The sequence below is a fragment of the Pelophylax lessonae genome (genome assembly GCF_965119305.1).
Source record: "Pelophylax lessonae genome assembly, chromosome: 13".
Lineage (NCBI taxonomy): Eukaryota > Metazoa > Chordata > Amphibia > Anura > Ranidae > Pelophylax > Pelophylax lessonae.
Window position 1 is genome coordinate 208,060,810 of NC_138780.1, and position 12,500 is coordinate 208,073,309.

The 12,500-nt window shown below is 45.7% G+C and overlaps 1 protein-coding gene across 3 annotated transcripts in view; it reads right to left on the bottom strand.

Annotated features, from left to right (window-relative positions):
• DYNC1H1 (dynein cytoplasmic 1 heavy chain 1) overlaps positions 1-12,500 on the bottom strand; it is a gene marked incomplete at its 5' end in the record, with an annotated part of 112,337 nt that overhangs the window by 47,615 nt on the left and 52,222 nt on the right. For all 3 annotated transcript variants that reach the window (XR_014226067.1, XM_082275242.1, XM_082275241.1), the window contains 8 exons: positions 1,876-1,990; positions 3,045-3,178; positions 4,959-5,088; positions 7,657-7,820; positions 7,916-8,081; positions 8,368-8,489; positions 11,534-11,740; positions 12,199-12,432. Coding sequence is in view for 2 of the 3 variants with exons in the window: in XM_082275242.1 (XP_082131368.1) it covers positions 1,876-1,990; positions 3,045-3,178; positions 4,959-5,088; positions 7,657-7,820; positions 7,916-8,081; positions 8,368-8,489; positions 11,534-11,740; positions 12,199-12,432 (1,272 nt within the window). The remainder of the gene's footprint in view (positions 1-1,875; positions 1,991-3,044; positions 3,179-4,958; positions 5,089-7,656; positions 7,821-7,915; positions 8,082-8,367; positions 8,490-11,533; positions 11,741-12,198; positions 12,433-12,500) is intronic.

Below are 12,500 nucleotides of genomic sequence, written 5' to 3' on the forward strand. Positions count from 1 at the left end.
ACAAGGATAGGCAAGTGTCCAATCAAAAGTCAGCAGCTACAGTATTTGTAGCTGCTGACTGAAAGCAGAGTTCCATTCAAAAGTGGAACTTCCACTTATGTCGACCCCCACCCCCTCCGGTGCCACATTTGGCACCTTTCGAGGGGGAGCGGGTACCCTGTCCCCACTTCCATTGGGACCTCACCACGGCAAGGTACGTCCAAAATTCGGCCCCCTCCTCCTCCCTCTGCTTCCAGGCCAGTAACAGCGAGCTTCGTGCATGCACAGTGGGGACCCGGCCTTGAAGCCGCAGAGATTCACTGCCGGGTATCCTTACTGGCAATGTGTGCGGCAGCATCTGCAATGCCGACAATGCTGGATTCCAGGACAGGTAAGGGTCCTAATATTAAAAATATTAATTTTCTCCTAATACAGGCTGGAACTCCGCTTTTAATCTGGCAAGTATCTCATTTCCTATTGGGGGACAAAGCTTCCTGTGCTGCTCCTACCAAGCAGGGTTCTCACCTTCTAGACTACAGAACTCCACATATAGCTGCCCCTTTTCATTCATTGATTTCCTAGCAAAAACACTGCCTTGAACTCCAAAAGCCTGCTTGGGAGAAGCACTGAACTTATTCTCTCTGGAGAAGAGACGATTGAGGGGGGCTATGATATCAATGTACAAATACTGTACTGGCGACCCTAGCATAAGGAACAAACTATTCAGAGAAAGGGAATACAATAAGACACGTGGCCACTCACTAAAACTAGAGGAAAGGCGGTTTAACCTTAAAGTGCGTAAGGGGTTCTTCACTGTAAGAAAGGTAAGGATGTGGAATTCTCTTCCGCAAGCAGTGGTATCAGCAGGGAGCATTGATAGTTTCAAAAAACTATTAGATGGACACCTTAAAGACCACAACATACAGGGGGTATACAATGTACAACATACAGGGGTATACAATGTACAACATACAGGGGTATACAATGTACAACATACAGGGGGTATACAATGTACAACATACAGGGGTATACAATGTACAACATACAGGGGTATACAATGTACAACATACAGGGGTATACAATGTACAACATACAGGGGTATACAATGTACAACATACAGGGGTATACAATGTACAACATACAGGGGGTATACAATGTACAACATACAGGGGGTATACAATGTACAACATACAGGGGGTATACAATGTACAACATACAGGGGTATACAATGTATAACATACAGGGGTATACAATGTACGGTTAAAAGCAAACACACACACACATCATAGGTTGAACTGGATGGACTTGTGTCTTTTTTCAGCCTCACTAACTATGTAACATTTCTGGGGAGCGCGTTTACATAAAACTATATAGTGGGGTACCCCGCTAATCCCTCCTCCCGGCAGCAGTCCCTTAAAAAAATAAATAGCCTGAACAGGGGACAGGTCTTGGAGGCATACATATGGGACGTGCTTTGAGATCACCTTTAAAGAGGTAGTTAAAGGGTGTCCCCTGCAAGGTGAGGTCATAATATGCCAGTATGTATCGCACACTAGTACATTATGAAAGCTTTACCTTAAAACAAGCCATCACCACAGGGCTTTCATCTTCACCTGGTATTTCCTTCCAGGGTTGCTGGCTCTGGTTGTATAACCCCTGAGCCAAGAAGACGTCCCTCCACATGGCTTTGGATTGATGGCACTCCGTATGCCCTCAACTCAGAGCAATGTGCACATGCGCTGGTGACATGACTGGCTGCTGAAAAGAGCAGCATATCTCCTAAACTGTCCACATTTAGGAGACATTTGTACCGACAGGTAAACTTTATTATATCTGTAGGTACAAGTGACCATGCGCTGTTTACTAATCTCTTTACATGCATGAATCCTTCCTTACCTTGATCTGGTAAACACTAAGCCCATTCATCCATGCAACAAAACGGGACAGCGTGGTCTTCCCAGCTCCGCTCACACCAATCAGAAGCAAATGACCTTGTGGCTGTCGGAAGATTCTACAAACAAACAAAAAAAAGACCACAATTTAAATTTTTTTTTAAAAAGAAAACAGGAGGAGGAAGAAGGAGGAGGAAGAGGAAGGAAGAAGGAGGAGGAAGAGGAAGGAAGAAGGAGGAGGAAGAGGAAGGAAGAAGGAGGAGGAAGAGGAAGGAAGAAGGAGGAGGAAGAGGAAGGAAGAAGGAGGAGGAAGAGGAAGGAAGAAGGAGGAGGAAGAGGAAGGAAGAAGGAGGAGGAAGAAGAAGGAAGAAGGAGAAGGAAGGAGAAGGAAGGAGAAGGAAGGAGAAGGAAGAAGAAAGGAAGGAAGGAAGGAAGGAAGAAGGAGGAAGAGGGAGGAAGAAGGAGGAGGAAGAGGAAGGAAGAAGGAGGAGGAAGAGGAAGGAAGAAGGAGGAGGAAGAGGAAGGAAGAGGAAGGAAGAAGGAGGAGGAAGAGGAAGGAAGAAGGAGGAGGAAGAGGAAGGAAGAAGGAGGAGGAAGAGGAAGGAAGAAGGAAGAGGAAGAAGAAAGAAGGAGAAGGAAGGAGAAGGAAGGAAAAGGAAGGAAGGAAGGAAGGAGGAAGAGGAAGGAAGGAAGGAAGGAAGGAGGAAGAGGAAGGAAGGAAGGAAGGAGGAAGAGGAAGGAAGGAAGGAAGGAGGAAGAGGAAGGAAGAAGGAGGAGGAAGAGGAAGGAAGAAGGAGGAGGAAGAGGAAGGAAGAAGGAGGAGGAAGAGGAAGGAAGAAGGAGGAGGAAGAGGAAGGAAGAAGGAGGAGGAAGAGGAAGGAAGAAGGAGGAGGAAGAAGGAAGGAAGGAGGAGGAAGAAGAGGAAGAGAAAAAAGGAAAAAAAAAAAAAAAAAAAAAGAAGAAGGAGAAAAACAAAAAGAAAGATAGTCTCGTCTGAAAAATGAATAATGAGAGAAAGGATCCAATGAAAGAAAAACAGTGGACACATCAACCTAAAGAAAATTCAAAGCAACCTCCAATTTAGATTTCTAAGCAAAACTGAGTAACCGGAGACCTGAACGTACTTCCAATGACACATCTAATGCTGTAGGGTCCGGTATGCGGTAATCATACCTGTCAATTCTCAGCACATGATCCAGTACTTCGTTGAACAGTACGAGGGGGACGTCCAGCTCTTCCTCATAGAAGACTTTCAGACGAGCTTTGACATAATCTCTCAGCTCTTCTTGGTCGACTGGAATGTAATCCTACAAACAAAATCTGGAGATTAGACTCAAAAAAGAGTGACTCAACCCAACTAAAATTAAACCAACAAAGGATGTTTTCTTGTAATGCACAATCTCGTCATGTGCATCTTATAAAGCATTGCATATTATATGTTGCAGCTATTTTATTAGACACATGCAACGGCATGATCCCCAACAGATAACAGGATATTATCCAGCAAACACAAGGCATGAGCGTACAAGTTGCTATGCTATTTCCACACATTATCCATCTACATACACATTATATATTATATATACAAACCCAAATCAAAAAAAGTTGGGACACGGTACAAATTGTAAAAAAGGAATGGACTAATTTACAAATCTCATAAACTTATATTTTATTCACAATATAATATAGATAAGATATCAAATGATGAAAGTGAGACATTTTGAAACGTCAGCCAAATATTGGCTCATTGTGGATTTCATGAGAGCTACACATTCCAAAAAAGTTGGGACAGGTAGCAATAAGAGGCCGGAAAAGTTAAATGTACATATAAGGAACAGCTGGAGGACCAATTTGCAACTTATTAGGTCAATTGGCAACATGATTGGGTATAAAAAGAGCCTCTCAGAGTGGGCGTGTCTCTCAGAAGTCAGGATGGGCCGAGGATCACCAATTCCCCCAATGCTGCGGTGAAAAATAGTGGAGAAATATCAGAAAGGAGTTTCTCAGAGAAAAATTGTAAAGAGTTTGAAGTTCTCATCATCTACAGTGCATAATATCATCCAAAGACTCAGAGAATCTGGAACAATCTCTGTGTGTAAGGGTCAAGGCTGGAAAACCATACTGGATGGCGGTGATCTTCGGCCCCTTAGACGGCACTGCATCACATACAGGAATGTTACTGTAATGGAAATCACAACATGGGCTCAGGAATACTTCCAGAAAACATTGTCGGTGAACACAATCCACCGTGCCATTCACCGTTGCCGGTTAAAACTCTATAGGCCAAAAAAGAAGCCATATCTAAACATGATCCAGAAGCGCAGGCGTTTTCTCTGGGCCAAGGCTCATTTATAATGGTCTGTGACAAAGTGGAAAACTGTTCTGTGGTCAGACGAATCAAAATTTGAAGTTATTTTTGGAAAACTGGGACACCATGTCACCTGCACTAAAGAGGACAAGGACAACCCAAGTTGTTCTCAGCGCTCAGTCCAGAAGTCTGCATCTCTGATGGTATGGGGGTTGCATGAGTGCATGTGGCATGGGCAGCTTACACATCTGGAAAGGCACCATCAATGCTGAAAGGTAAATTAAAGTTCTAGAACAACATATGCTCCCATCCAGACGTCGTCTCTTTCAGGGAAGACCTTGCATTTTCCAACATGATAATGCCAGACCACATACTGCATCAATTACAACATCATGGCTGCGTAGAAGAAGGATCCGGGTACTGAAATGGCCAGCCTGCAGTCCAGACCTTTCACCCATAGAAAACATTTGGACATCATAAAGAGGAAGATGTGACAAAGACCTAAGACAGTTGAGCAACTAGAAGCCTGGATTAGACAAGAATGGGACAACATTCCTATTCCTAAACTTCAGCAACTTCTCCTCAGTCCCCAGACGTTTGGAGACTGTTATAAAAAGAAGAGGGGAGGCCACACAGTGGTAAACATGGCCTTGTCCCAACTTTTTTGGAATCGGGTTTATATATACACACACACTTCAGCTTTGATTTGCACTGCAATTTTTAGAGGAGTATTCTAGAACACTCTGAAGCCAAGATCAAACATAACATTGTATTATTACCTTGGACAGCCAGTTGCTGTAGAGGATGGGTCGGCTCAGAGCCTTTTCTTTCTCAACATTAGGGAAATGTTTCAGTGCCACCATGTCAATGTTCTCATCCGTCCAACGCCTCTCCTCATCTTCGACAAGCCTATTGTCAAAACAAACCAAATTATCACAATTGCAAAGATTACAATTCATCTAAATCCCTTTTTATTGGTTTTGGGTTGAGCAAAGATGGGTAGTACACACGGGCCGAAAGTCGGGAAGAAACAGGCGGTAAAAAAAAAAAAGTGGATGTGAATGCCACAGACGCGCTGGTGCCCCCTGGGGCCAGTATCATCTGATCTACGCCTCCCCCAGCTCCCACTGTATGGGAGTCCCACGATCACCGGTCCAGGGATTTGAAATCCCTGCAGCTTAATCTCCTATCCATACCTCTCAGAGTGTATGGACAAGAGGCAGGGCGCTGACCAATCACAATAAATCTAGCCCGTCCTGGCAGCACTGTGGAGAGGAGAGAAAGTCAGGAGGATTTCAAATCCCCGGAGGGGTGAATCGGCGTCCAGGTGCCCGAAAGCATGAGATAATGTGACCGGTGAGATCACCGCACAGATTCTATAAAGGTGAACTTACCCTTTAACCACTTCTTTCCCCCTTAATGACCAGGCCATTTTTCGGCACTGCGCTACTTGGACAATTGTGCAGTCGTGTGACGCTGTACCAAGTAAAATTTATGTATTCTTCCCCAATAGAGCCAGCAACTAAAAGCAGGATGGAAGATTGGCCCTTGGGACAGCAGATCCTCCCTGAGACTTAAGTCACAAGGGGCATCAGCAACCAGGCGCACCAGATCGGCATACCAAGCCCAGCAAATCCACTAGAATGACCGGAATTCCTTCTGCCTCAATTCTGCGCAAGAGTCTCGGCAGAAGCCTGAGAAGTGGGAAGGCGTAGATCAGACGATACCGGCCCCAGGGGGCCACCAGCGTGTCTGTGGCATCCACTAGCAGATCCCGTGACTGCCCTACAAACCTGTGCACCTTCCTGTTGAGGCAATACGCCAACAGATCCACCTCTGGGGTGCCCCACCGGAGACACAGCTGATGAAACATCTCCAGATGAAGAGACCACTCTCCTTGGTCCAATGCCTGCCGACTGAGATAATCCGCCTGCCAACTTTCCACCTCTGGAATGTGTACAGCAGAGAGTGCCGGAAGGAAATGTTCAGCCCAGCAAAGAATGCCGGCTACCTCCAAAAGCTGCCAATACACTACTTGTTCCACCCAGGTGATGGACTAAAGCCACGGCTGTGGCATTGTCCGATTGGATTCGCACCGGACACCCCAGGGATCCCAGCAAGGAACTAGGTCCTTACTACTGACTAGGCAGAAAAAAAACACAAAAAAAAAAAAAACCTGAGTACCTATAGCAGAGGGAGGAGCATACCCCCTGGGACTGCCCATAGGCGATAAAGTTATTTTTCTGACTAGTGTCCTACTCCTGTAGTGGGCAATAACCCAATGGTCAAGAAGATCAGGAAATTTATAATATATCTATCTCCATACTTATCTGATGCCCTTGGAAGGCAGAAGTCACCGCTACTACACTGATCTCCACTGGGTTCAGGTCCTGTGCCAAGTAACTGGCCTCATGCATGGTCATTACAGGAGGTGGGCCACAAAGCATGAGAGTGCCATTAAAAGAAAACGTTTTCTGAATTACTGTAACATTCTCTGGACAAGGCAGACTGATCCATGAATTCACCGCCTCACCACCCAACCCAACCAGAAAACCATTTGCATGCATTCAGAAAATGCAGAGGATTGTCTGCATAGCACCCATGCCAAGTGGCCAACCTTCTGTGTTAAGAATGCAGCAGCAGGACCAGTAGGCAAGTGAAAGATCACTGGGAGGCGTCTGGTTCAGTAAATTCTTACTTCCAGGGAGCACCGGCTGGGTATGGTATATGAATAGTTACAAGCTGGACCAATGCAACTATTCATTAAATATCCATGTGAAAAATGGTGTCGCGCTAATCACAACATAAAAAAAGATTCAACTGACAGCATGAGTCCCATGTGGAATAAAAAGTACAAAGAGGTGCAAAGAGGAGGATCCACCACCAAACAGAGTCAGTGAATACTCTTACCAGCTCCTTAGACCCAACAGGGTCACACAACATCACAAAGTACAACACATCCTACTTTGTGATGATGCATGATGGGATAGGAAGGTTTCTGGAAGGGCCGTGATGTTACAGGAAGCAAGAGTCTATTGGAGGTTATTCCAGTCCGCAGCAGGAGGAGGTGTATGAGGCTATTGGATCATATCTGTTGTGAAATATATCAGCACTTTGGGCGTTGTGTGACCCTGTTGGGTCTAAGGAGCCGGTAAGAGTATTCAGTGACTCTGTTTGGTGATGGATCCTCCTCTTTTGATACATTTGGACTATATTTGCACATGGGACTCATGCTGTCAGTTGAATCTTTTTTATGATGTCATAAGCGCGACACCATTTTTCACATTGCTACTTGAAGATAATGTTTTCATGAATTTTTGTGTCAGCTGCTTTTCATGTATGTTCTAAAACCTTTAATTTAGGTTTTATGCTCACGATTATAGCGCAGCAATTCTATCTAATTAAATATCCATACGTGGAATTCCATAAATATGTAGGTTACAAAACCAGAACTACAAAAAAACAAAACCACCATACCGGTCCTGGAAGAGACGAAGGGCTTCATGGGCCCAAATTCTGATTAACCCTTCAACAGCCAGGGTTTCTAGTGGCCTCAAGGCTTCAAAGATTCCCCTCACCCATCGAGTCATCTCACGGGGGGAGTAGATGTAATGTGGCTGAGTATCCTGGGTAAATCTCTCCTGAAAACAAACATTGCAAACCAAAATGAAGCTCCATCCGACAATGCAGGTTAAAACGATGAATATTTCTTCACTAACAAAATGGTGGTCAATACCTGGGACATGGTGTAGAACTCCACCATGGCAGCAGTCAGCGGCTCTGCGTAGGTGCGCAGTGATGGAATGAGCCTTAGCATTGCACGGTTGAAGGTTCCATAAATCTGAGTCAGTGAGGCGGGTCCAGGGTAGTCCACATACACCACCGGGACATGCCGCAAAAACCTGGAGGAAGATCAGGCAGAAAATATATGTATCCATGTGACGGAATTTACAGGTTTGTTTTAAAACTGAATAAAAAGTGCTAGGATTGCAGAACTACGCATCCCAGAGTTTTACAATGCCTCATGGGATGTGTAGTTCTGCAACAGTTGGAGGGCCGTAGTTTTGGGAATCTCCGCTCTAGCTCTGCTTTAGCATTGAACAGTAGCATAAAAAAAAAAAAATAAAAAAAAAACCCACCACCACACACCTGATGGGGATGAATGGTCCCAATAAAACCCAACCATACCTGTGTGACAGTGGCTTCCTTCCAGGGTCTGTGGGTGGATTACACGCTCCAACAAACTGAATCCTTTCCAGCTTCACCCAAGTCTGATCTGAGGTCCTGTAGAAGCCACCATGTTCCACCATCTATAAAATAAAAAAGTTGCCTTTTGTAGATTACTTTGTACAATGGATGCTTCACTTGCCTTCTGCTGTTACTGCCTTTCTACTTAAATAAATAAAACATTTGAAAAAAAAAAAAAAAAATAGATATAAATCAATAAAGCAAAAATCAAATTCACAAACACAAAGCAACTCCCAACCAAATTACATAAAAAAAAAAAAAAAGGATTTTAACTACTTCCCATCCGCGCTACAGCCTACATACGGCTGCAGCGCGGACTCACATTTTCGGGAGGCCGTCTTTATACGGCCTCCTAGAAACAGTCTCCCCGCGCGATCCCGCGAGCGCGCATCGGGGAAAATATGTGTCGGCCGTGTCCCGCTGTGATTGGTCATTCACCACGTGATCGGACCGTCCAATGAGAGATGATCTCATATGTAAACATATGAGATCATCTCTCATCGCCAGCTCTCCTTCCTCACACAGAGACTGCAGTGTGAGGAAGGAGGAGAGCCGATCAGCCGCCGGGGACACAGAAGAATGTAATCAGGGCACCGATCACCAGTGCCCTGATTACTAGAGGTAAAAAAAACATACACAGTGCCCGCCATCAATGCCCACAATCAGTGCCCATAGTGCTGTCAGTCAGTGCCTGCTCATCTAGGCACTGATGAGCACTGACTGGCAGCACTATGGGCACTGATGGTGCTGCCCATCAGTGCCACCCGACAGTGTCCATCAGTGCCGCCCATCAGTGCCGCCCCATCCGTGCCGCCCCATCCGTGCCGCCCCATCCGTGCCGCCCCATCCGTGCAGCCCCATCCGTGCAGCCCCATCCGTGCAGCCCCATCCGTGCAGCCCCATCCGTGCAGCCCCATCCGTGCAGCCCCATCAGCGCAGCCCCATCAGCGCAGCCCCATCAGCGCAGCCCCATCAGCGCAGCCCCATCAGCGCAGCCCCATCAGCGCAGCCTCATCAGCGCAGCCTCATCAGCGCAGCCTCATCAGCGCAGCCTCATCAGCGCAGCCTCATCAGCGCAGCCTCATCAGCGCAGCCTCATCAGCGCAGGAGAAAATTTTATTTTCAAAATTTACTCGCAGAAAAGAAAAAAAAAATTTTTCTTCAAAGTTTTCTGTCTTTTTTCTTGTAAAAAATAAAAAATCCAGAGGTGATTAAATACCACCAAAAGAAAGCTCTATTCGTGTAAAAAAAAAAAGATAAACATTTCATATGGGTACAGTGTAGCATGACTGCGCAATTGTCCGTTAAAGTCACGCAGTGCCGAATCGCAAAATAGGCCCTGGTCAGGAAGGGGGTAAAATCTTTCAGGGCTTAAGTGGTTAACAGCTAACCCACACCAGTTTGTCTGAGGTCTGATTTTTTGTCACGTGTTTCTTTACTATTGCAGTGTCTGGTAAGCGGAATCCTGAGGAAGCTATTACAGCGAAATGCGTTGATTTCACATTCTTACAATATCCATTATTGACTGTCCAATACTTCACTGGTTTTAGATTATAAATGTTTTTATTTAGGTGGCACTTTATTTTTTAATATGATATAATAAAAATAATGATTTTATATTATTATTATTATTAATAAAGATTTCTATAGCGCCAGCAGTTTATGCAGCGCTTTACAATATTAGAGGGAGACAGTACATATACAATACAATAAAATACAAGAGGATATAGAGGGCCCTGCTCAGAAGAGTTTACATTTGATTTGTTTTTTTTTTCCCTCTCATTTGTTGGCACATTCAAAGTCCCTTCCCCTGTGAGGTTCCCCCCTCCCTGTGAGGTTTCCCCCCTTTGTTAAAGGAGTTGTGAAGGCCGGAAGGTTTTTTTACTCAAATGCATTTTATGCATTAAGATAAAAAGCCTTCTGTGTGCAGCAGCTTCCCTCATACTTACCTGAGCCCCCTGCTCTATCCAGCAATGTCCACGAGTGCTTCAGCCGTCTAGGACTCTCTCATGGTTGGCTGAGACACACTTGCGGAGCTATTGGCTCCCACTGCGGTCAGTCAATTAGGAGAGAGGGCGGGGCTGAATAGCAGCTCTGTGTCTGAATGGATACACAGAGCTGCAGGACGGGTGCCCCCATAGTAAGCTGCTTGATGTGGGGGCACTGAACAAGAGGGAGGGGCCAGGTGCTCCAGCCAGAGACCCGAGAAGAGGAGGATCTGGGCTGCCTTGTGCAAAACCAACTGCACAAAGCAGGTAAGTGTAACAGGTATAATAGAAAAAAAAAAACATGAGACTTTACACTTTAAGGTGGTTCTCCCTCTTACAGGGTTAATAGTGTGGTCTGACATATTTTTGAGTGAGATGCCACCATGACGATAAATATATACACCATTGTCTGCCTCACATCTTCATTTGTCTTCTGTCCCATAGTTTGAGTATCCATTCTCCAAAGACTGAAAACATCACTGAGAATGCAGCCTATCCAATCACTAGAGAGCGGTGACATCACTGAGAATGCAGCCTATCCAATCACTAGAGAGCAGTGACATCACTGAGAATGCAGCCTATCCAATCACTAGAGAGCGGTGACATCACTGAGAATGCAGCCTATCCAATCACTAGAGAGCGATGACATCACTGAGAATGCAGCCTATCCAATCACTAGAGAGCGGTGACATCACTGAGAATGCAGCCTATCCAATCACAAGAGAGCAATGACATCACTGAGAATGCAGCCTATCCAATCACTAGAGAGCGGTGACATCACTGAGAATGCAGCCTATCCAATCACTAGAGCGATGACATCACTGAGAATGCAGCCTATCCAATCACTAGAGAGCGATGACATCACTGAGAATGCAACCTATCCAATCACTAGAGAGCGGTGACATCACTGAGAATGCAGCCTATCCAATCACTAGAGAGCGGTGACATCACTGAGGAAAGAAGCCTATCCATTCATCAGACACAGGTGACATCACTGAGAAGGCACCAGATTAATCTCAATATTTTGGTTCCTTCTGGATTGAATACTGGGAAGTGTAATTGGTAATCTTTTCATGGTGGAACTGATAAATATGAGGATGGGGCGTGGCTTCTCTTACCTGTCTGATGAAGGAGATGACCCTCTGGGTGCCATATTTGTCCATGTCTGGCAAGTTGATTTCATCGCAGAACAGCACCAGCCACTTTCCAAGCTGAACAGGTGCCAGGACCACGCCATTTGGTGTTCGCCGGTACTCGCAGTAATGATCGAAGGTCTTCAGCAGCAGCTCTGGAGTGGTGGCACTGGAAAAGTTCAAGCCAACAACCTGCAGAGAGAAGAAGACTGGTCATTCAAGGCTCCAGAGACAAGACGACTGGTCATTCAAGGCTCCAGAGACAAGAAGACTGGTCATTCAAGGCTCCAGAGACAAGACCACTTGTCATTCAAGGCTCCAGAGACAAGACGAGTGGTCATTCAAGGCTCCAGAGACAAGACGAGTGGTCATTCAAGGCTCCAGAGACAAGAAGACTGGTCATTCAAGGCTCCAGAGACAAGACGACTGGTCATTCAAGGCTCCAGAGACAAGACCACTTGTCATTCAAGGCTCCAGAGACAAGAAGACTGGTCATTCAAGGCTCCAGAGACAAGACGACTGGTCATTCAAGGCTCCAGAGACAAGACCACTTGTCATTCAAGGCTCCAGAGACAAGAAGACTGGTCATTCAAGGCTCCAGAGTTATAAAAGCACTAAAACTTGTGGTCTAAACAAGCCGATGGCCTCACCTCCATGTCAGGCAGAGCTCTCAAAGCACTGAACAGGGTCATGGTTTTTCCAGAGCCAGGAGGACCGCACAGCACCAGAGGTTTGTGTTCTGCCAGCCAGGTATACAGGAGAGCTTCGTGTCGGACGGTGTCCAGGGTGGGCACAACCACATCCGGCGCAGCGACTTTGTGAGTCTCAACTTCAATCTGTGGCACTTTAGTTTGCCATGGCTGCCATTCTCCGCTGATGGAAACCTAAAGAGTGTAGAAGAAAATGTAAGTCTGTACAAAGTCACATCATCTCCGACCAATCTATTACTGGA